Source organism: Scophthalmus maximus, chromosome 12 (genome assembly GCF_022379125.1).
Source record: "Scophthalmus maximus strain ysfricsl-2021 chromosome 12, ASM2237912v1, whole genome shotgun sequence".
NCBI classification, from domain to species: Eukaryota; Metazoa; Chordata; class Actinopteri; order Pleuronectiformes; family Scophthalmidae; genus Scophthalmus; species Scophthalmus maximus.
In genome coordinates this window covers 21348306-21370899 of record NC_061526.1, presented here as the reverse complement: position 1 = coordinate 21370899, position 22594 = coordinate 21348306, and the positions used below count along the sequence as shown (strand labels likewise).

Genomic DNA, 22594 nt, shown 5'->3' with positions numbered 1-22594 from the left:
CTCGAAGGAAAAGTTCAAAATAACTTTTCAGAAAGTTTAAATAGTTGGCAACAGTGGTTCGTTTCCACACGATGGAACAACTGAATCCACTCGAGATAAAACTTTCACGAACCTTATTCCCCCCCTTTTAATTTAATACCAGCAATCTCCCAAACTTCTGCGTTATCGCGTCCGCGTCCTCAGTTTGAACAGTCTTTAATATTTGTTTGAAATGTTTACCCCTTGAGCCAGTGATTAAAAACATGTTGTCTTTTTTTAATACCTGTCTCCACGGAGGTGTTGAAAATGTAATCCTCTCGCGTCCCCCCCCCCCGGCTCTCTTTCTGCGGCCTTTAAATATATATTTTTTTCAGGTGAAAAAAATGGCTCAGATATTACAATGAGCAGACTGAATGGAGATAAAGAGACGAGAGGCAAAGGGCGCTCTTTGCTCTGCCTTTACTCGTGGCATTGCAGTTTTATAATCCTTATAAAGGGGATGGGTAATTGATAACTCCTGGAGTACACTGTAGCGGTGACAGCATGGGGGGGGGCTTATAATGTCCTCATACGTGTCCTACGAGGCAGAGGGGGCGCGGAGTGGCTTGTGTGGAGTCGTGGATGTAATGTGATCAGTGTAATGGAGGAATTCATGTGTACATTTTAAGACTTCGATTTCGCTCCTACAAAGCTTTTTGTTTGTCATCCGTTTATTATTGTGTGTTTTTTTTTATTATCATTAAACAAGCCCGTCATCTTTGCACCGCTGTTCTCGAAACCGAGCGGCGCTGTTCCCCGAGACTTGGCCTCAAACAGGACACACACACATCACACACACTCACTAACACACACACACACTCACTAACACACACACACACACAGTACCACGCATCATGCTGCCTTTGTTCCGGAGCGTGGCTCCCTGGGGTCTCCTCCAGGGGCTGTTATGAGAGATAGCGGGGACACTCTCCACACACACACACACACACACACACACACACACACTCTCTCTCTCCCTCCCCCACCGTCTGACCTTTTTGCAAAAACACAAGTCAGAGAATGTGTGGCACTTCCCTCTGATCATCGGCACCTAAGCACGTGAGAAAATGGCGCCTCCATTACGACGTCCCGCCGTCCCTTTCAATGGCGGTCGTTATCTGGCCCGCAGGTGTTATTGCCCTCGGCGGGAACTTCCTCCGCTGTCCGTCGTGCCATTCGGCTCGCAGTTCTCCATATTCCTGCTCGTGACCCTTTCGACGCAGCCCATTTTACGCTTTACATTCCACAAGCTACAGTTTTATTCGTGGCGGCATTCCGCCGTGATAGGTGCTTGACTTTCCACGCCCGGCGTCTCCCCTGCCTGCCTGCTGTCTCTTTTCAAAAGGCCTCCCTCCCTCCCTCCCTCCCTCCGTCCTCCAGTCGATACACTTCTCATTTCATCTGCGCCGGAATCTCTCAGAAACTAACAGAGCCAGAAAAAGAACCCTAAATAATTCCTTTCAATATGCTCGGTGTCGAGGTGAGCCGTCCGGATTTTCTCTGCCCCCCGACTTTCTTCCCAAGGACACACACCGCTCTGTTCTCCGTCCACAGCTGGCGGTAAACGAAACAGTGAACCCGAGGGAAAAAGGACATTTGTGAATAAAAGCGTTTGCTTTTGAATATTTTAGAAAATGACTCGATGGGAACAGAAGTAATCGTCAAGACATTTTCTCTTTTGCCTTTATTCGATGTGAACTTATTCAAGCGAAAGGTCGGCGATTCTACAGCGAGGACAGACGTGCTGTGATCGAGGCAGCAAGATGAAACTGAAATATTAAAATACTGCAACCTCTTAACGTCAACGACTTACAGAGAGTCCAGCCACGTGTTTTGTTATCGTGCCCAGCTACAGTCACACCTTCAGCAAGGTAATAACTTCTTCTACCACTGGAGGGCAGCAAAAAGGGAAAATAGATGCGTGCGCTTATCCTCTGCATATTGCTAAGAGTGCAGTCCAACAGTGCATGCTCCAGTATGCATTTGTGAATCTGGCTCAAAGCGGGAAGGTCAAACAGCTTGATGGACATGAACGTGAGGGTTCATGAATATTACGTGAATACTGCGAGTCATTATGAAGTGTTTCATAATCAAAGTGCAGGGCACGAAAACATGACGAGCCCTGATCGTTAAAAAAAACACCAGGCATCATCATTCCATTCCATAACCCAAATATTAAGCTGTGGCTACTTTATCACAGCAACTACTATGATGATAACCAAACTTATACTATGTGTGTACTTTACCGGTAAATAACTCTTTTTACTGTAAAAAAAAACAGTAAAAAATCGAAATGTGAAACAATCATTAACAGACGCCAGGAGTTGTGTAACTTAAGAGTCACTCAGGCAGGAGATGATAAGTAAAATTAATAAATTAGATGAAAAACAAACAAACAAACAAGACCCCTCTCATTATCTCTAAACAGAGCCGGAGAAGACTTGACTTGGGGGGAAACTTGCAAGTCTTTGATTTGCGATATGCCTCCAGGGGGCAGAGTTTTTAAAAGACATGTATAATTCATGTACAGCTAAGTGATATTAAAAGCGTACATGTGTCTTATGGAAATGTTTGTGCTTCGCCATTAACACGACTGCAGAGGAGCCGCCGCTTAGCGACGTGCTGTATTTTTAGTTCTCTGATTAAAGAATGGTTGTGTTTCTTTTAAATCAGAGGTTAATTGTTTGATTCAAAGAAACCTGAAATCCATTCTCCTCAGAGCGGTAACGTTGGAAATCTATTTTTCTTTTCTTCTCTCCACCTCTGCCAAGACACAGCTAATAACCCAAGTGACCCCCCCCCCCTTTTCACCTCATAATCGATCCATTAAACCGGTTTCTCTCTTATTGCAGCACCGTCGACTCCCGTCACCTCGTGCCTCTGTATTAGACGCAGGCGGGAGCATCCGACTGTAGAAATAGATTCCCTTCCTTATGTACTCGGGGATTACGTCGGTCCTTAATGAGACCTAGAAGAGAGATGGAGGAGGGATTTGCATGTTGGTGGAGGGTCCTGTGTGTGTGTGTGTGTGTGTGTGTGTGTGTGTGTGTGTGTGTGTGTGTGTGTGTGTGTGTGTGTGTGTGTGTGTGTGTGTGTGTGTGTGTGTGTGTGTGTGTGTGTGTGTGTGTGTGTGTGTGTGTGTGTGTGTGTGTGTGTGTGTGTGTGTGTGTGTGTGCGTGCGACACAGCCACGAGGGTCCATTGATTTGTGGCCAGTATTGGCCTTCATCCTCCTACTCCTCATCCTCCTCCTCTTCTTCCTCCTCCTCTTCCTCATCCTCCTCCTCCTCGTCCTCCTCCTCCTCCTCTCCCCTCACCAGGAACCCACTGATGTGTCTGATACCATGAGGCAAATGGTCGGTTTGATAAGATGTCCCAACTAAAGTTACTCCCTCCAGTGAGAGGTTTGCTGCTGACCCCATCACGGCTCCAAGGGGAGGCAACTGCACTTTACTTTTCCCTATGTCCATCCCAGTCACAAAGCAGTTGCTCACTGCGATCATATTTGACTCCAGACATTCGTCTGACCCTTCAGCGGCCGGCCGGGAGGCTTCCGACCGCTCCTCGCTACCCACCGGTCGGCGGCGGGACAGACAACTCGCGGTGAAGCTGGAATCCAGTCCGACTCTAAAACTCATCGCGCGTCTTAGACGTAAGTCGTACGCCGTGTTCCCACGGTTGACTAAGTTTGTTTTTTGTTCTTGTTGTTGTCTGAGGACCCTCCATTCAAATCATTGAACACAAAAACAATGTATTTTCTCCCCAGGGTTGTTGTTTGTACGGTCCATTATTGAATTGGCTTTTATATTCTGAATTTGTGACACGTCTGGAAATTTATAAAAATTGAGAACATAAAAACTAAAATGTAAAGTCTCCCCATCATCCCCCTGGACCTGCCGTCCTGTTCTCACACACCAGATGTTCCTCTGACTTCTCCTACGCTTTCCTGGTTCACCTGAATGCTCCAGCCCGTCCGTCCACTAGGCTGCATGTTCCCTCTTGTCCCGAGCGCTCCCCAATCTGCACCTCATTCATCAATCCCCCTGCTCTAAATATATAAGGTCACTTCTCTTTTGTTCCTCGTCGGTTCCGTCTCGTCGTCCTGTTTCGGCTTTTTTCTTTTGTGTTCCCTGCACACCAATCTTTTCATTTTTGTCCGTTTGTTGTAAGCCAGATTTTTTTTTTTTTTAAATAATTAAACCATCTCGGACTTCAGAGTTTTTGGAACCAACCTGCCGGTGTGTGTGATACCAGACTTTTGGCAAGCGCACGGAAACACGTCCAGGAATATTACGGGATTCTAAGAGAGCCAGAAACACAAAACCCCTCCTCTTGAAAATGAAAAAAAGGACTTACAGTGAACGGAGCAGGTATAAAAGAGACTGACTCGTGGTCAGGTTGCCCGGGGGGCTGAGAGTTTGGCCCCGAAAAACGGCAGTGATTTATTATTGCTACTGATTTTTCAAAGCTTCTTTTATAATGGTAAGAGAGAGAGAGAGAGAGAGAGCGAGAGAGAGAGAGAGACAGAGGGGGTCGGGGGGGATGCATTTATGGAAAAGCATAAGTGGACGTCCTTTAGGTTGTTCAATCCCCAAGCGTTGGAACAGGCGACGCACATCCCGCCAGCTGAACGACACTCGTCCATTAACAGGCGCCGGAAATAGGAGCGCTTCGCCGTTTCGTTTAGTGACCGCAGGACAGCGAAAAGGAACCTGTCGCCTGGCGTCAAAAGGGAAATTTAGTTTAATCCCGAGGTCTTTAAACATACCGTGCGGAGAAACTCATTCAGAGATCATCCACCCTGTCCCCCACCTGCACTCCTGTGACTCACCGAGGGCGAAAAGGCTTTCTTATCTTTTTGAAAAGGCCGCGACGCCCTTTCTTCTCTGGGGAAAAGAAAGGATCCTTATCGCGACGCTTCCACTCTCTCGGAACTCTTAGGACTCATTGTTGTGCGCTGCTCGCAGTTTTGGATTCAACGATTTATTTCTGATGAATAGTTTTCGGAATCTCTTAAAGAGTCAACATTCAAAACTGGGTTCGTGCCACAGTCTGAAAAGTATTATTAAAAAAAGAAATCGTGCGTAGAGATTCAGACAACGTTGCCGCGCCGACAGACTGTGCGGCCGCTGCCTCCAGGCTCATTATGAGTCTCGGAAAAGTAATGAACCACATTAAGTCCCAGATAAAACGCTGCACCACAACTATCTCATGATTGAACACAAAGGTTGCGGAAAACCTGATTTGAATTTCAGAAGGCGTTCGCCGTCCTCCGGCCCCGATCCAGACTCCAACTTTGTGTGCGCCAAGTCTCAAGTTGGGATGAAATCATCGCACATCGGGGACGGAGGTTTTCCGAGGAGCCGGCTCGCAGTTAATTAACAAATGACAAACACCTATTATTTTCCCTGCCAGACCTTTCCAAGAGAATTTGAAACACAGAGGATTATTGTTTTTCCCCCCCGCACACATCAGTGTGTTCTTAAAGCTACAGTGTGTAATATTTAGAAGAATTATTCGCCGAAATGGAATAGATTGTCCATTACTATGTGTTCATATATGTATAATCACGATGTTTTTCGTCCCTCTGAATGAGTTAAATGTAGCTACATGGGGTGGACCCGACCTCCGTGTGAGTCGCCATGTTTACTACGTTGTGTGGAATGCGGTAGTCACGTAGAATTCTCAGACGCTGTCCGAAACCGGAAAATGGAATCCGCCATAAAGTGTCCCCGGTCGGTCGCTCGGCCGGTTGCGGTTTTGCAAACATTCTCTGTTTCAATTAGAGATCCACAGATCCAACTCATCTCTCCAAGATACCCGATACCAGGTCGCTCTTTTCCTATAATCTGAAATCAGTCAATTCCTGTGTCACAGTAAAGGTTGGTCTAAGAGGCCGGGAATTGCTCCGCTGTGCCTCGGGCAATCCAACACCTTCATCTCTGAGAAAATTATCTAAACGCATGTTACAAGCAAAGAATGAGAGAGCAAGGGCTTCTTAAGAGACTTCTTCTTTTTTTTTTTTATCGCTCCCCAAAGCGACGCCCATCCGGGTCGAGGCAGACGGTCTTCATGGAGTTCTTCTCTTTTGCAGAATGAATGGACAGAAGCTGTGGACGCGGGTGGCTCTGATGGCTCTCCTGGTGCTGGCGGCGATGGCCGCCGAAGGAGGCAAAGCGGAGAAACAAGGTGAATGCGCGGACGATGAAGGGGAACGCGCTTCCTGTCATTCTACCTCTTCGGCATGCAGCACAATGCAATCTGTCCTCGCAGGCTGCTCCGTTGACAATGTCCCTCGCGACAACTTATTTTACTGGACACAACTTTTTCAAAAAACATATATATACATATATATATATATATATATATATATATATAAATAAATAAGGAAAATGCCTGTGAGGTTAAAATGATTCGGCTCCTTTGAGAATTTACCAGAAACAAATGACAATATCTCGCAAAAAAAAGAGAAGAATAAGTCTGATAAATCCCTCTCGGGTAAAAGAAAACAACACTTAGCCTCATTTAAATTCAATGGGGGGGAGACAAAATAAGAATAAGTTCATTTGCATTGGAAATTTTGTGCAAGCACCAAAACCAATTACAACTGCCTCGAAATATTATTAAAAAAAAGTCCCAAGAATAAATGCTTTTACAGACATTGCGTGTAGCACTTAATGTTTTATAATTAAAACATTGTTGGGTTTTTTTTTTTGCCCGAGCCGAAGATGTGAGGCCTATAAGACATGAGTGTGTGTGTGTGTGTGTGTGTGTGTGTGTGTGTGTGTGTGTGTGTGTGTGTGTGTGTGTGTGTGTGTGTGTGTGTGTGTGTGTGTGTGTGTGTGTGTGTGTGTGTGTGTGTGTGTGTGTGTGTGTGTGTGTGTGTGTGTGTGTGTGTGTTTGGCTGTGCAGGAAAGAAGGAGCGCAAGTCGGACTGCGGCGAGTGGCAGTGGAGCGTGTGCGTGGCCAACGAGGGCGACTGCGGTCTCGGCACCCGGGAGGGGACGCGCACCGGCACCGACTGCAAGCAGACCATCAAGACCCAGCGCTGCAAGATCCCGTGCAACTGGAAGAAGAAGTTCGGAGGTCGGAGTTGCTTTCAAACTTGAGTCTTCGGTCGGGTAGAAATGGTTTCCACAGGCTTTTCCAGATTATCCCTCAGAGACGCCGTGACATGACCAATGTAAAACGTTGACCTTTGATTAGAATATACATAATCGACGCCCACTAACCCAGAAAAACTTCCCCCTTTTTTTCCCGTGCGAGCGCCTGTCGCCCGTCCACCTCGCCCCACCACCTGCACGTGATGCACGGCGGCCTGTCGCCTGTCGCCCGCACAAACAATGGCCCCCATTTCCCCACAATGGGGGGGGGGGGTGAGAAAGCTCGCTAATCAGACAGAAACCGTCTGCCGAAGACTTGATACGTGGTCGTCGGAGAACAAGGGGGTGGGGAATAATTGTCATTTGCCTTTTTTCAGGGGTGGGGGGGCTGGGGTTTGTGAAATGTCTCGCGGTGACAAGCCTGAGGGACTTTTGTTCCCCGCAGTAAGGCCTGTCAGGCGGCGCCGCAATGAGCCTGTCACGAGTGATGAACACGCTCGCAGGAAGTAACGGTCTGGCCGACTGGCTGTATAGATTATGGCGGCCTTTAAAGTTATGGAAAGTTCCTCGAGTAAAGAAAAGACTGAAAAGTAAAACAAGAGACCTGATTGACCTTCCTAAATTTTAGAGGAGGGGGATTCTTGCAGCCTGGATCCAGCGTCTTTTTCGAGGAGTTTGGTTCAGGTTTGACAAGTTTGAAGTCGGACGGATGAGCGGACAGACAGACACACAGATTTGTGCATTAATGATGTGAGGTGGATACAAAATTTGCAGCCTTATTTGGACTAACGGATGATAATAATCCAACTGCCGGTGGAAGACGCTTTCATCGTCTTCAGCGAAGGCGTCGAAACTTAGTTTCTACATTAGTCATCATCAAATTCGTAGCGGAATCGGGCTGGACGTGGGGATTGTGGATTGTGTTCACAGTTGTGCGACCATTGTTTTCTCTCTCTGACCTACTTGTGTGTGACACCTTGAAGAAGACGTTGGCAGGACGCTCCGTCTCTCTCTCAGAGATAAATTGCGGAGGCAATTATCCAATAACTAAAAATCTTCACTTAAATATTCTCATCAAAAGCACATAAATGTATTTATTATTATTATCACTGATGCCTCATGATGTGAGCAGCATTTTAAGGGATGCTCATGAAGTCCCCTGTAGGATTCTTCGCGACAATGGCTCCTGTCACTCCCTCTCGCCGCTCCCTCCGTCCCTCCATCCCCTCCACCCTGGGATCTCAGAGGAGGCAGTGACAGGGCGTCCCGACGCTTTCATGCGAGAGGAAGCCGGGGCGAATGAGTGTCGCAGCCCCGAGGGAGCCCCGGCTCCAGAGTGGCAACAAAATAATGGCCGGGGGGGGGGGGGGGTATGGGAGACATGGGCAATACAGTGTACACAAACACACACACACACACACACACACACACACATACGTGCACACTGGGGAGCAATCCGGCCCTCCTCCGGGGTCCGAGTTAAAGATGGATTCAATTCAATATCGAACGGCAGCATTTATTGCAGTTGCTGCTCACAGAGCTTTCACTCCCCTGCTCCCTGAGATTCTACCCGTCCCGTTACTTTCCAGGGGCCCGAAACCAGCAGCCGCGCTCTGTGCTTTTTTTCCGATTGCACTCATCCGCGTGGCGCGCTTCATCCGACAGGAGGTGTGAGATCGATGAATGAACACGCCATCTGCTCCCTGTTGGCAAACGCCCAATCAGCTATTTTAATTTTGTCGTTAATAGGAGCAGCTTGAGCAGGACTGTTGATCCTGGACAAATATATAACGGCTCGTCAAACGGCCATTCAAATGTAGAAGCTGCAATGTTTTGACCAGGTTTTCTGAACAAAGGCGTTCTAATTAGGTATCTGCTCTCTCTCTCTCTGTGCGCTCGTACAGGGGAATGCAAGTATGACTTCCAGGCGTGGGGGGAGTGCGACCTGGCGACGGGCAAGAAGAACAGGACGGGCGTGCTGAAGCGGGCGCTCATGGACGCCACCTGTGCCAACACGGTCACGGCCACCAAGCCCTGCGGGAAGACCCCCAAGACCAAGCTGCAAGGTGAGCAGAGCGGAATCGTCACGAGATAAAGTGCAACTCTCGACGGCCGCGGTCGATTTCGTAACGCCAGTTAACATTATCCTGAGGAGTTTATGGTTCGATCAGTGGTTTCAAGGCTTCATTTTTGTAAATCGTGGTCCCATTAAGCGTCAAATAGACGATAAAGCACCGTAGGCGTTTGGCCCTAGATCAGTCAGGCCCCGCCCCCTGCTCCTCCTCCGAAATATGGTTACCTCTGGTTTCCAACGAACAAAGATGGCGCCGGCCAAAATGCTTAATGCTTCAAAACGGAAGTTCACAAACCAATGGGTGACGTGTCGGTGGGTCGCCACTTGGTAGGTAGTGAGCACAGTTTATTCAGATTGACCGATGAATTGTCATCACGTGGTTTAGATAGATGACGTCACGATGACGTCATCATGAAATGGAATGGGTGCAATACGAAAAAGTTAGCGTTGCCTGATTGGGCTACACTAAATAAAGGTTAAGCGTCGCCCCCTCTGGCGCTTTTCTCTCACAATTTTATTCTCATCGACACAGATTTAAAAATGTACAACGTGATTAGCGCAATGCATCACGGACTAACACTGATCGCCAAGTCAGCACTCGTTTGGATTGACGAGGGCGAGGGGCTTCTCCCGCCGAAACACATCTCGCCGCAATAACATTTATTAAAAGGAATCCATCACACTGTCCCGAACCCAACCTCAATAAAATTTTAATGGAATCAAATCAAGCCGAGACAAACACACAAAGAATTTTATTTTATTTTTTTTTCACAATCCAAAGTTGAATTACATTCCAGACAGGAAAGAGGTTCAGAGCCGTGCAGGGACTGGAAACGTTTCTATTCACTCTCCCGTGACATCAGATTGATTTGGATCCCCCCCCCAACAAAAGTTAAGCAAACTGTTGATTTAAGAGGGGAATTATTCCAGCACTGTCGAATTATTGTAAACAGTTGCCTGGGGAAAATTAGATTAGTGGGTTTGTTTATTTGATCACGGCTGCGGGGATGTTTACCAGTCGGCCGCCTCCGTCTCTCTGCAGCTGAACTGCTCGTCTTCCCGCCGACGAGCGCGCGTACCTCGCAGCGTTTGATTTTTTCTTCATAATAATCATAATAATAATAATATAACACTGGTCGAAACAGAAACAGAAAGAAGAGAATTTCAATTGAACTCTGACAAATCAACCGCCGCCGCGACCTTTCTCTCTGCTCCACAATTATGACTGTGCCCCCCCCCCTTTCACAAATGATTTTAATCTTGGGCCATGATTCGAATTCACATTCAAGACGCAAGTCGGCGGGACGGAAATCCAACCTACTTACGTGCCAAGTGGAAGCCGGTGAGCGACGGCGTCGAGGCCGGCGGGGTCAAGAGGTCAACTCGCTATTCAGCTGTAATTACACGCTTTCACCTTTTTCCCCCCGGCTTGTCAGAGGCACTGGAGTCAGGGGGCTTTTTTTCTTTGTCTTCCCTGGGAAATGGGAAGCTGTCAGAGCTGACACAAGAGTTTGTGCCAACGGGAGAGGCAGCGAATGACCATGCGGACGCCAAAGTGGAACATATCGCGGCGTTGCCCTCGGTGGGATCGGTGTTGAGATTTCATCCCGAGCGAGTCAATCCAACCCCACCCCCCCCTCTCTTTTTGTTCATTTTTGTTGCAAACACGGATGTGGCAGACCTCGCGGCGGGCGTCCCGTTGTCCAAACAGGATGATGATGAGTGCATGAAAATGCTGCCAACGGTCGTAAAACCGCGGCCTCTTATCGCGCCCCGGCAGATGACATGCACGCGTGGGGGGGGTTTGCGCTCGCGGTTTGCTTAACCTCGCTGTCACTTCGTCAAACAACCGCAGTCGGCCGAAGCCCCCAAATTAGAAGATAAGCACTTTTTTCCGGACGGGCCTCCAGGATGTCATGCAGTGCGACTGGAACACCTGTCCGCCTGCTCCACCTTTTGTCTTGAGGGTTTTTATGTGGCCCCGTTAGTCGAGGGAGCGCCGCCCGTCCGTGCCATCTGCGAGACGGCCGTGGATTTATGGGTCAAACATGTGCAGGGGTGGCGGGCCAGTGTCCTTTCATTTTGTGTGACAAGTATTTGCTTGAACGTGAGACGGTCCTCTCGAGAAACCAACGCGTGTTTAGGAGTTTTAGAGGCAGAGCAAAGGGGGCACAATCCATCCACATTGATTTAAGTTGTTTCTGAGCTGTGGGGGATGCAACCTGTTCCCACTATGCAACGCGTGAGAGTGACAGGTTATCCAATCTATCGGCGTCCATCACACTCAAACTCAACACCCACAGCCAATTTACTCCACCCGGCTGCCACGTCTCTGGAAAAGGCATACAAGCATTAAATTATATATTTGTTTGCTTCTTAGCAAATGTATAGAATCTCATCTGAAATGTATTGATTTAACCCCTCAGACACTTTCAGTTTCCACTGTATGGCCTAAATGTAAAAATATATAGATATCCCCGAAGAGAGCTACGGGCGGTTATTCAGCTTTTTCGAATTTAATTCAGTGTCGTGATGCAGGTGCATGTGTGGGTCGTGAGCTCTCTGTGTCGGAATATGTGAATAAATATTCCCAAGTGCGAGAAAATGTGTTTTGGTCCACGGCCGTACCTGCGCGCCTCCGCTCTGATGAAGGCCGGATTGCCCGGATGCGGAGTGACAGCCGGAGAGGCGAAGGTGCAAAAGGAAGAAGGGGGATGACAGCGGCAGAGACGCAGTCAGGATCAAGGGGGCTTATGGGAGCAAAACAACACCAAACAAATGTTTGGCTTCGGAGGGACTGAGACGGAGAGAGGAGAGGAGGGGGGAGAGGCTACCTAAGCCCCGGGCTGGGAGGCTGAGACGTGCCCCGGTCAAATCTGCAATTCCGAGCAGCATCCTCAGGTGGGGTCCAGGATGGGGGGGGGTCGCTGTCTGTCGTTTGAAGATTTTTCCAGGAGTGAGACAATGGCGAGAAGCACCGCCGGGAGAGCGATTGGAGAGATTCAGAGATGCGTGTCTTGGCTGTCTGGTCCAGGTGATCCACACAGACAACACCCCCCCCCCCCCCCCCCCCCCCCCCCCCCCAACCCCCCCCCCCACCCCCCCACCACCACCACCACCACCACCCCACCACCCCCCCGCAGGAGGCGGAGGAGAGAACAAAGAGTGACAGAACTGAGACATCGTGAATGCCTGTAGAAAAAACCTCAAGGTCCCCCGTCTTCTCTTTCAGCGGCGGGTGTTTGGGAGACGCCAGAGTTGATTTTCAGCCTCAACGAAAGGCTCAGGTCCAACGTATTACATATTTATGAAAATGTACTTGAAGTATCAAAAGTACTAATTAAGGTGATTTGTTCTTATTTTATGAGCTGTTTGGGAGTTCAATTGATGGCGGGAGCAACAATTTTTATAACGGATCCAAGGTTTCGAATGTCGGACCCTGCGAAAGTAACATGGGAGAAGCGTTTTTTCTCTACTCCACATTCGACTCGTCTGAACCACGTTCAGCAGTGAATGTGAACCGAGGCGAGGGATGTGGGAGGATCTGAATTTAGCAGCGAGCGCAGTTGCTCTGGACCACGTCGAAAACAAAAAAAGGGGTGTGGGATTAGCCGGGGATGACGTCTCTCTCTCCATCGTGTCATAAGACGAAGAGCTTGCCGCTGCCAAACATCTAGATATTTATATATTCTTTTTTAATACATGAGAAGTGCAGAAATTGTGAGCATCCTTTTTTTCCCAACAGAAACTGAGGCGGATTCATAAATTGGACCATGTGTAATATATGATATATTTTATTATTAATGAGAGATGATAAGATAGCATTTTTCCCTTCCTGACACACACACACGCACACGCACGCACGCACGCACGCACACACACAGTATAAAAACAGTATAAAAACACAAATATAGCTCCAGTGAATCATCGGCGGTCGATGTCTGTGAGACGGTTGCTCTTTCATTTCTTCTTTCTTTTCCGACCACACCGGGCGTTTGACCGAGACGATCAAAAGCACGAGCAGATGTCAACTTATGCAACAACAACGTGCATCCCACTGCGAGCGCAGGAGGGCGGGAAGTTACGAGACCAATTCGGTCACGGATGCTTGGGTATTTTTTCCCTCTTCGTCCCGCGAAGAATTTCAAAGGCCCGTTTCTTATTTCACCACCGCTGCACATTTGTAAAGACGGAAAAAGATACAGAGACGAGACGGTCGGACTGAGAGACGAAGACGTCTGGTCGGGAAGAAACCGCTGCGCCAGAAAGTCTGCAGGTCGAGAGAAAGGGGACGCAGCTGGTTTGCGGGAGGTTGCTGAATCATTTTTTTACACGTCGCGCAAAAACTCTGCATGTCTTTTGTCTTTCCTGCAGATGCAAAGAAGCAAAAGAAGGAGGGCAAGAAGCGAGATCGCACCCAAATGGACTGAGGAGGTCGTGGTCCGCGAGGGAGGAAGAGGATAAAAACATGGCCGCCGCCGCCGCCGCCCCTATTTCAACACAGCTCCTCCTTTGCGTGTCCTTGTAGGTTGAACAGGAAACCCAGTGGAAATACGACTTCTAGTGACGACGCGTACTCTTCCCCCCCTTTCTTCTCTTTCTAGCAGCTGATGAGATGCGACTTGTACGAAATAAATACAGTAGGAGATGATAATGCACAGCGGTGTAGGGACAAATAATGAATACGGAGATTTGTTTACTAGTGTTCTCACCTAATGATGTTATTGCTAGCGAGGAATTCTTTTTTTTTTTCTTTTTCCGTTCTTTCTTTTTCCCCAGGAACAAATTGGACGGGATTTGTTTCACAGATGCGTTGGTCTCACTCTAATTTGGGAGGGGGGAAAAAAAAGAAGCTCATTGGTCCGTGCGGCGACATAATGAGGCAGTTTGTGAAAAGTGAAGCTGGGAAACATCTTCACTTCATTAATTTGAGCAACAACAACAACAAGTCGAAAAAGAAAAATAAGTTGTCGTCCTTAGCAATTTTTTCCGCAAAGTGACTCGAGTTAATTATTACTCTTTCTCTTCCGATGTGCTATGATATATTATTTCCCCCCCCCGTTTCCAATAAGAATAAACCAGCTCGTTCTGTCTGGAGGCTGCATGACGTACCCGCTCCACGTGTTTGTGTAACTGTTTTTTTAGTTTGTCTTTTTCCTCCTGCTGCTCTGTTGTACCTCAATTTATACACTGATTTTTACTCTCCAGCCTCCTGGCTGTAAAAAGGAATTATTAAAAACCCCTCACAATTGTAGTCCTCAGTTGGACGTATAACCTTTGCCCCTTTGTTACATTTCAAAAAGTAAAAAAAAAATGAAATAAAATCGTAGAGATCCCCACAACGTGCTTCTCTTTCTATCTCGTGCACTGTAAAAAAAAAAAAAACAAGCCCTGCCACCATTTCAAACACATTTCATATATTTTTTTATTTGAATTTCCATTCTGAAGAGAATATGGCACAACGTCACCAACCTCACGGTCCCCCGTCTCACAGCGTCGTACACTGCGGGCGGTCGGTGATATTAACACTCATTGTCCCGGACCAAGAATCAATAATCCATTTAAAAAAAAGAAGAAGAAAAAAAGGAAAGGAAATCAATACGGTTGTTACTGTACGGGGGAAGTATCATAGTGGGAGAGAAGGGAATAAGTGGGGGAACATTCAGATAAGTAGCTATTAAACACGTGTATGTACATTTCAAATGTACGGCATCCGAATTACATATAATGTATTATCGTATATATATACAGTGCAAACAATAGACTGTTCAAATGTCGTTCTTTTTTTTCCTATTGCGAGAGAAGCCACAAGCCACAGTGGATGAATAATACACAATGGACATCTACGTACAGAAGTAAATGAAAAATGAACACTGTTGTATGTACATTGAACACTTGCAGCAGGCTACTGAGTAGAATTATTTATTTTTTTCTTCATTTTGTTTCAAAAATCCATAACGTTTATCGTGACCCCCTAAGAGTTCAGATCAGGTCAAAGAGCTTAACCTCCACAGAAAGAGAGAGAGAGAGAGAGAGAGAAAAGAAAAACCATCTTCTCCCCCGGATGTTAAGAATGTCAACGGCGACCAGCCTCCCTCCGAGGTGAGGCGGAAAGCCTCGCAACAAATGTACAGGTGAAATCAAAAATCCAGCTTCCCGCTTCCTGAACAAACTTTTGAGTTTCTCTGTTTCTTCCTGGCAACAAAAGTCTGCTCCCGAGGTTAAAACCTGTGGATCCCGGGGGGGGGGGGGGGGGTCTCTGCAAATCGATTCCTCCAGAAAAACACATTTATACTTTCTACTTTTATAATCACTTTTCGAATCCCATTAATATTTTATATTCATCTTCATAGACTGTTTTTTTAAAATCCCCCCCCCCCCCCCCCAAAAAGGAAAACTCTCTGGCTGTACACTGATAATATTCTGATTTATAATCATACATTTGTACTTTATACAATGATAGAGAGGAAAGAAAACAAACAGATTTTTATAAAAAAAAATGTACAATATAATAATAATAACGTATTTGTATGAAAACCATGTGGCACGCAAGGCCGCAGTGTCTTGTGAGAGTGAGTCTTTGGAAGCTTGTCGCTAAAGAAAGAGATTTTTTTTTTCCGAAAAGAGGAGAGGAGCGATGATGACGGAGAGAAACACAGACAGTCGGAACACGTGTGTGTGTGTGTGTGTGTGTGTGTGCATCTTCCCCTGATGTGTGCAACAATAGCAATAGTTTCATGATGTCTTCACGCTGAGGATGCCATTGAAAAAAACACAGCAAGACGCACGCACGCACGCACACACACAAATGATGGGACTGATCTCAATATAATGACAGAAGGTTTTCAGGGAATAGCACAATTTCCCATATGATGAATATGAAAACACACACACACACACACACACAAACGTCACACATACACATTTGTGAGAAGAAGAAGGAAAAAAAATAGTGCAACGCCGTTTCTGTCGGATCTTTAAAAACTGTGACTGTACAGTTTTTGAGAAATTGAGAGAGAGAGAGAAAAAAAAAAGGGCGCAGAGACGATGATTGTGCATCGTTCGGTCCAAACTTTTATTACTTCTGCAATCAGGCGGTGGCTGTTAAGATGGACATTAGGAGCCGAGAGCTGAGGAAAGCGCATTATCTTTGACAAAAAAAAAGAAAGAACGAACGAAAGAAAGAAAAGAGCAACTTGGAAAGGCTGTGTCGCACGCACACACACACACACACACACACACACACACACACACACACACACACTAAAGTTGGGACAGGGGGTTGGAGGATAAAAGAGCAATTTGTTTATGTCACTAAGTAAGGCACTGCAAATTGCTCTGTACAATCTGGCGATATACTGTGTATATATATAGATATATATCTATATATATATCTATATCTATATACTTTTCCGCCCCACAGCGTCTACTCGGCTGCTGCGTTCTCAAGATTTGTTGGGATCCTTCTCAGCGAGAGAGAGAGAAGCCCGGAGAGAGAAAAAACCTTGAATTCCTTTTTCGAGGCGAGTCTCTGATTCAACGTTCACGCGTCATGCGTGTGTAACTCCGTAGAAGGAGCGTATAGCCCTTTGACGTAAGCCGTGTGAAGAGGGAGCCCAGCTAGCTCTGACGGCACGTGGTGACCGCGTGGAGTCACGCGATGGAGACGGTGGTCGCCCGGGACGGACGGACGGACGGAAGGAACACGACGCGCACAGGTTTTGTGATCGCGTGTAAACAAAGGAGAGCCGTGGAAGATGAGATGCGGTGAGAGAAACGGCGCCACGCTGTGTCCACGACCCGGCGGCAGGTTTGGTCTGGGACGCTCGGGGCCCCTAGGCTGACCTTCGCCGAGCGGCTGTGACTTCTCCAAACATGGTGCACGCGCAAAGAGCAGGATCCTGTAGCTCCTCCATCATCCCCCCCGGTAACCATGACTACAAAGACAAGCTTATCTGTTTCACATGTACAAAGTGTTCACCTTGGGGCTCCCATCAGCCGGCTTCCTCCCTCGCATGCATGTGACAGCCACTCTCTAAGCCCCCCCCCACCCCCCACCCCCTTGCGCCACGAGAGAAACACCTGATACACGAACAAACGTTTTGTTCTCGTCTCTCTCTCAAGAGGGAAAGGGCTCGACGGGAACTTTGCTCCTGTTGCTGAAAGTGAACGGCGCGGAGATAAACACGCCACGTCCCCCCTTCTCCCAGCAGGTGATAAACTGCCATCACCTTCTCGTCAGACACCCAGGCAGCTGCTCAGACCCGGGACCCCCCCCCGCTGGACCACCGCCTCGAGCCACTCACTCCGCTGCTGGTATCACTCAAACGACAGCTTTAGCGAAAGATTAATCCGATATTCCGAGAGGCTCTTAACTGCCGCTGAGATGCGAGACAGATGTCGGACAGACGCGGCTCTCCACTTATCGGCGCGACGGATTGGTGGGACGCCCGAGTTCCCGTCCAAGCTGCTCGGGTAGATGAAAAAATATGGGGCCGTCCATGTGACAGTGGCGGAACGAAACGAACAAGCGCTGTACTTATTACTTAGATGTTTCACTTCCTTCATACCCGTGCTTCTGTAGAGAGTTTGGAAAGAGTGACAATCACTTACGGTTTGATTTCTCAATAAATTGCCAGAAAATTGGGAGAGGAATCAAAAATTCACCTCGAGATGAAGTCGGCCAACTTCATCTCCGCGTCATGTCTTGTCCTGTCGAACCAACCAAACCTCAAAGATGTTCAGTTTATGATATAATAATCAGAGGGAAGCAACAGATATTCCTCATTCTGCACTTCTAAAATGTTGTGTGGGAGTCAAATTAGACAAAAAGGTACGGAGAATATTTATGCAGCAAAGGACGAAATATCACGAATTGAAGTCCATTCACAGGATTCAGGCTTTTAAAAATCCTATAAAGTTTTTGAATTCTTTTTTTTTTAATCCTATTGTGAGCAATGGAAGAAACAATAAATAAGTTCCCATGAGAAACTTTCTTTTGTTTCTTCCCTCGTGGCGTGCAGACTGTTTGCAGGGGCTCAAAACTTCCCTTGCTGCCGCGAGTGTGATTTTCTCAGCCTTGACAAATCTGTCGAGTTAAAACTTCGCAGGACCTTTTGGAAAATGTGTGATTTTTTTTTTTCAATTTAACTTAACTGAGGACCTGAACGCTTCTTCCGTCAGCGATGCGCAGCTACACGCCGGAGCTACTGTACGTGGAGGAACCATCCAGAGCTTCAGGATATCTGCTATTTTAATAAAGCATGTACCATTTAGCTGAAACCTAAATGCCAGCGTGCGAAACAGCTATGACATTTGAATGCCAGGATGTTTATCCTGGCATATAAGTTATCCTCGCCAGTTAGTGCAGGACAAAGGAAAAGAGAGAGAATTAATTATAGAACAAGCTAATGAGTGCATATGTCATATTTACATTTCATGACCTCAAATGAGGCAGAAATGGGGGGGGGGGGGGGGGGGGGGGGGTCGTCCCGTCATCTGATCATGAGCCTCACGGGGAGTTTTCATTGCAGGGATCCGTCCCACATCTCGCTGTGAAGGCGGCAGGCCTTGAGGAGCTCCTCGGTGCAGGCCCCTCCCCCTCACGAGGCACCGCTGGAGACCTCCCGGTGGCAAATGCACATCTCCTGCATATTCATAAATCCAGCTGGGGAGCACACTGTACGACGGAGAGTTGTCTAATAGTGCGAAATGATGACATGACGCGCGCGAGCAGACAGAACGGTGGATTGATGTTCTTTTTCTTCTAATTGAAATATAAGCACAGCTATTTATTACTTTTAATCTAAGAATATGGACTTAACTCATACTGATTGTTGTTTTTGCTTTTTGAAATAGAAATGAGATGGTTTACAAAAGATGTAGAGACGCAGAAGTAGCCCTTATTGAAATCACTAAGGTAGAAACCTGTGATCAGAAGTTAACTCCACTCTTGGAGCACACACACACACACACACACACACACACACAGGCCTTCAGTCACCATCAGTACACTACGGCACACGCTGTGGCATCACACCGTTAATCTCTCCCACACACACACACACACACACACACACACACACACACACAACCTCCCCAAAATAATTCATAAAGGAAACAGTATGACTGAAACAACGCTTTCCCACAGCTCTGAGCTCCGACCACCTGTTTCACTCGCTGCAGTAGGAGGCGCCTTCCTCGCAGCGGCCAACGACTTGACAGCGAAACATTAACATCTGAACAGCCACCGTAACAAACAAGCCGGCGTCCCGTCGGCGGACGGACGAGCTGAGGCGATGATGTGGAAGTCATCATTATCGAGAGAAGTGAACAATCGCATTTCCCAAAATGGTGAAATGCTCCTTTAAATTCAAGCTGGGACAGATTTCATCTGAGGGTATTCACGGCACACCTCCACCCAACGGACACATCTGTGCCCCTCCTACTTGATGGCAACATATGGATCGGCATCCTGTATTCATGTCAAATTTAGTCGTACATGGTTCGAAAAACAAACAAAAATGAATTTTCTCACTGCCAACTGAGAAGAAAAGGTTGTACCAATGCATGTGCTCAGTGAGGTTACGTAACCGGGACACCGTTAGGATCGGCTGCTGAGGATATTTTGTCTTTTCTTAAATGTCATATTTTGATTCCACCCAATTGTTCTGGAGGCGGAAGCAGAAAGTTGTTGACAGATTTAGTTGTTTTTTTTTTGTGCGATTTTGGCAAAACACTCTGAATTCAAATTCATCCCTGGTGGCCTGATCGTCCCACAGCTTTTATAACTCCTAGGCTTCGTCCACGTCGGCGGCAAAACCACCACACGAGGCCCGGTTTTAATTCTACATGCTGCTGGTTGGGAAGTGCCAGGGTGATGATCGCAGACGGACGGAGAGACAGGGGGCACACACACACGCACACACACACACGCACACACACACACACACACACACACACACACACAGATCAGAGGATACACAGTTATGTACAGTTATGTACAGGTATCTTCACTGAACTTCAAACTTTGGAGGTTTGTAAATTCAGTCAGCCCTATTGTCCCCAGTTTGAAGTTGTCTTGTTTTTTGTACGGCATAGATCTTGTTCCGCTTTTTTAAAATATATTTTGTCCTTTCACTCAGTGTCACTCTGAAGTGCTCTCCGCTATACACAAGCTTGATTTGGTTCTTTTTTTTAGTTTAAAACTCCACCGAATCTTCCACAACCTTCCTGCTTCTGCACAGCGCACCTCAACGCAACCGGTGTCGAGTGCTGCAAGCGGTTATTGAGAGAAAATCTGAAAAATTATAGTAAAATGAATGGACAGTCATTTCAAATATACTCTTACGGTCCTCTACCATGCACACAAACGTCTTTCACACGCACATAAACATAAACATGGACGGCACACACACACACACACACACACACACACACACACACACACACACACACACACACACACACGCGCGCACAGACACTCGTACTTCAGGCTCTTCCGTGTCTATCTGGCCGATCTGATGTTCTTATATTGGCAGAGGAGCAGGTGCTTGAATGTCTTCTTGAACGTGACATTGCACAGGGCGTAGCAGGCCGGGTTGATGGTGCTGTTGATGTAGCACAGCCAGTAACCGATAGTCCACACCGTGTTGGGGATGCAGCTGGAGCAGAAGGTGTTGATGAGCACCATCACGTTGTACGGAGTCCAGGTGGCCACGAAGGCGACCAGGATGGCCATTATGGTGCGGGTGACCTTCTTCTCCCGCGACGGCGGCCCCTTCTTCTTCTTGACGGGCGGCTGCTTGGTCATCTTCACGATCTTCCGCGCCACTTGGTTCTGCCGCTCCGACGCCGGCACGATCTCGACGGTGGCGTTGGACGGCGTGTAGCAGTCGCCCTTGGGCGACTTCGTCTTGATCTTGATGCAGGTCAGCTTGGAGGCGCCCGCCTTGGCGCGCTGACGCGCCGGCGGCTGACTCGTCCCGAGGCTGGAGTTGGCGGCGGACGGCACCGTCTCCTCTTCCTTCTGGTTGGACGCAGCCGCGCTGCCAGACGTGGAGTCGTTGGAGCTCTCCTTCTCTTCCCCGGCCGCACAGTTCTCCCTCGCTGCGTCGTCGCCTTCGGCTTCTCCCTCGGCGTTTGACGAGGGGCCCTTGCCGTTTTGCAGTTTCCCGTCGTGCTCGTTGGCCCCGGCGTCGGCGCTCTGGCTCTGGGAATGCCCGGCGTCCTCCCCGGGCACGTTGTTGTTGCTAGGTTTGGGCGTGTTGTTCCTCCTCTGGACGGGCGACAGGGGCTCCGGGTTGGCTCCCGACGGTTTGCGGGGGTCCTTCTTCACGCGGCTCTTGCTCGCCCTGGAGATCTGCCAGTAGAGCTGGATCATGATGATGACGGGCAGGTAAAAGGCGGCGATGGCGGTGCCAAACGTGACGGCAGCGTTGGAGAAGAACTGGATGTAGCACTCCCTCTCGGGAACCGTCCGCCCGCCGACGATGAACTGCCAGAAGAGAATGGCCGGCGCCCAGAGGACGAAAGACAGGACCCAGGCCGCCGCAATCATCATGCCTGCCATCTTGGTGGTCCGTTTGACGGGGTAGCTGAGGGGCTTGGTGACGCAGAAGTACCTGTCGAAGCTTATGATGAGGAGGTTCATGACGGACGCGTTGCTGACGACATAGTCCAGGGCGAGCCACAGATCGCACACCACCGGCCCCAGGGGCCAGTAGCCTATCACTATGTAGACCGTGTACAAGTTCATGGAGCACAGTCCGATAATCAGGTCGGCGCACGCGAGGCTGAACAAAAAGTAGTTGTTGACGGTCTGTAGGTTCCTGTTGACTTTGATGGAAAGCATGACCAGGATATTCCCAATGACCGTGACCAAGCTGAGGGAGCCGGCCACCAACACGATGAACACCACCTCCACGGTCTTGTAGGCGCTCTCGCTCTCGCCCGCCGCGTCCGTGCCGTTGCCTTCGGAGGCGTTCCAGTAGGTGAAATTGAATACGTCCATGGCATTTGGTCTTTTTCGTTTGCCACCGCCTACTCAGATGGCACCTACAAAGGAGAGAAGAACAAAACAGAAAGAGGGGAATTAGAATGAGGACTGTGTCATGATGTGAGTCATTTTTTATACATCTTTAGTGGCAAACAGAAAGTTAGAGTCTCATTCTGGACTATTCTTCACGACTCACAAAAGATCTCCCCACTCTTTGCACAGACGCACATCCAAGAGGATGATTCAAAGGATAAAATCCTTTAATATGCATTCATTCATTTTAGCCACATTCAATAAAAAGATATTCAATATGCCAAAAAAAATGCAAAGTTCTTCATGATGTGATTCGGGGGAAAGACTATTAATGATCCAGTGGTAGATTATAAAATATAAATACATGCCA

General features: G+C 47.9%; 2 protein-coding genes across 6 annotated transcripts in view; one reads left to right on the top strand and one right to left on the bottom strand.

Moving 5' to 3' along the window:
• ptn (pleiotrophin) overlaps positions 1-14310 on the top strand; it is a 33277-nt gene extending 18967 nt beyond the window's left edge. For 4 of the 5 annotated variants that reach the window (XM_035616644.2, XM_035616652.2, XM_035616661.2 and 1 more), the window contains 4 exons: positions 6112-6206; positions 6930-7103; positions 9025-9186; positions 13569-14310. In XM_035616644.2, the coding sequence (XP_035472537.1) occupies positions 6113-6206; positions 6930-7103; positions 9025-9186; positions 13569-13624 (486 nt within the window). In that variant the 5' untranslated portion in view covers position 6112 and the 3' untranslated portion in view covers positions 13625-14310. Of the gene's footprint in view, positions 1-3552; positions 3670-6111; positions 6207-6929; positions 7104-9024; positions 9187-13568 lie in introns of those variants that run through there. The other variant, XM_035616669.2, reaches the window with a different exon arrangement.
• Positions 14311-15559: 1249 nt separating this feature from the next.
• The window catches only part of chrm2a (cholinergic receptor, muscarinic 2a), a 58408-nt gene continuing 51373 nt past the window's right edge, over positions 15560-22594 (bottom strand). The window contains exon 3 of the mRNA XM_035616627.2: positions 15560-22250. Within this exon, the coding sequence (XP_035472520.1) occupies positions 20701-22206 (1506 nt within the window). The 5' untranslated portion in view covers positions 22207-22250 and the 3' untranslated portion in view covers positions 15560-20700. The remainder of the gene's footprint in view (positions 22251-22594) is intronic.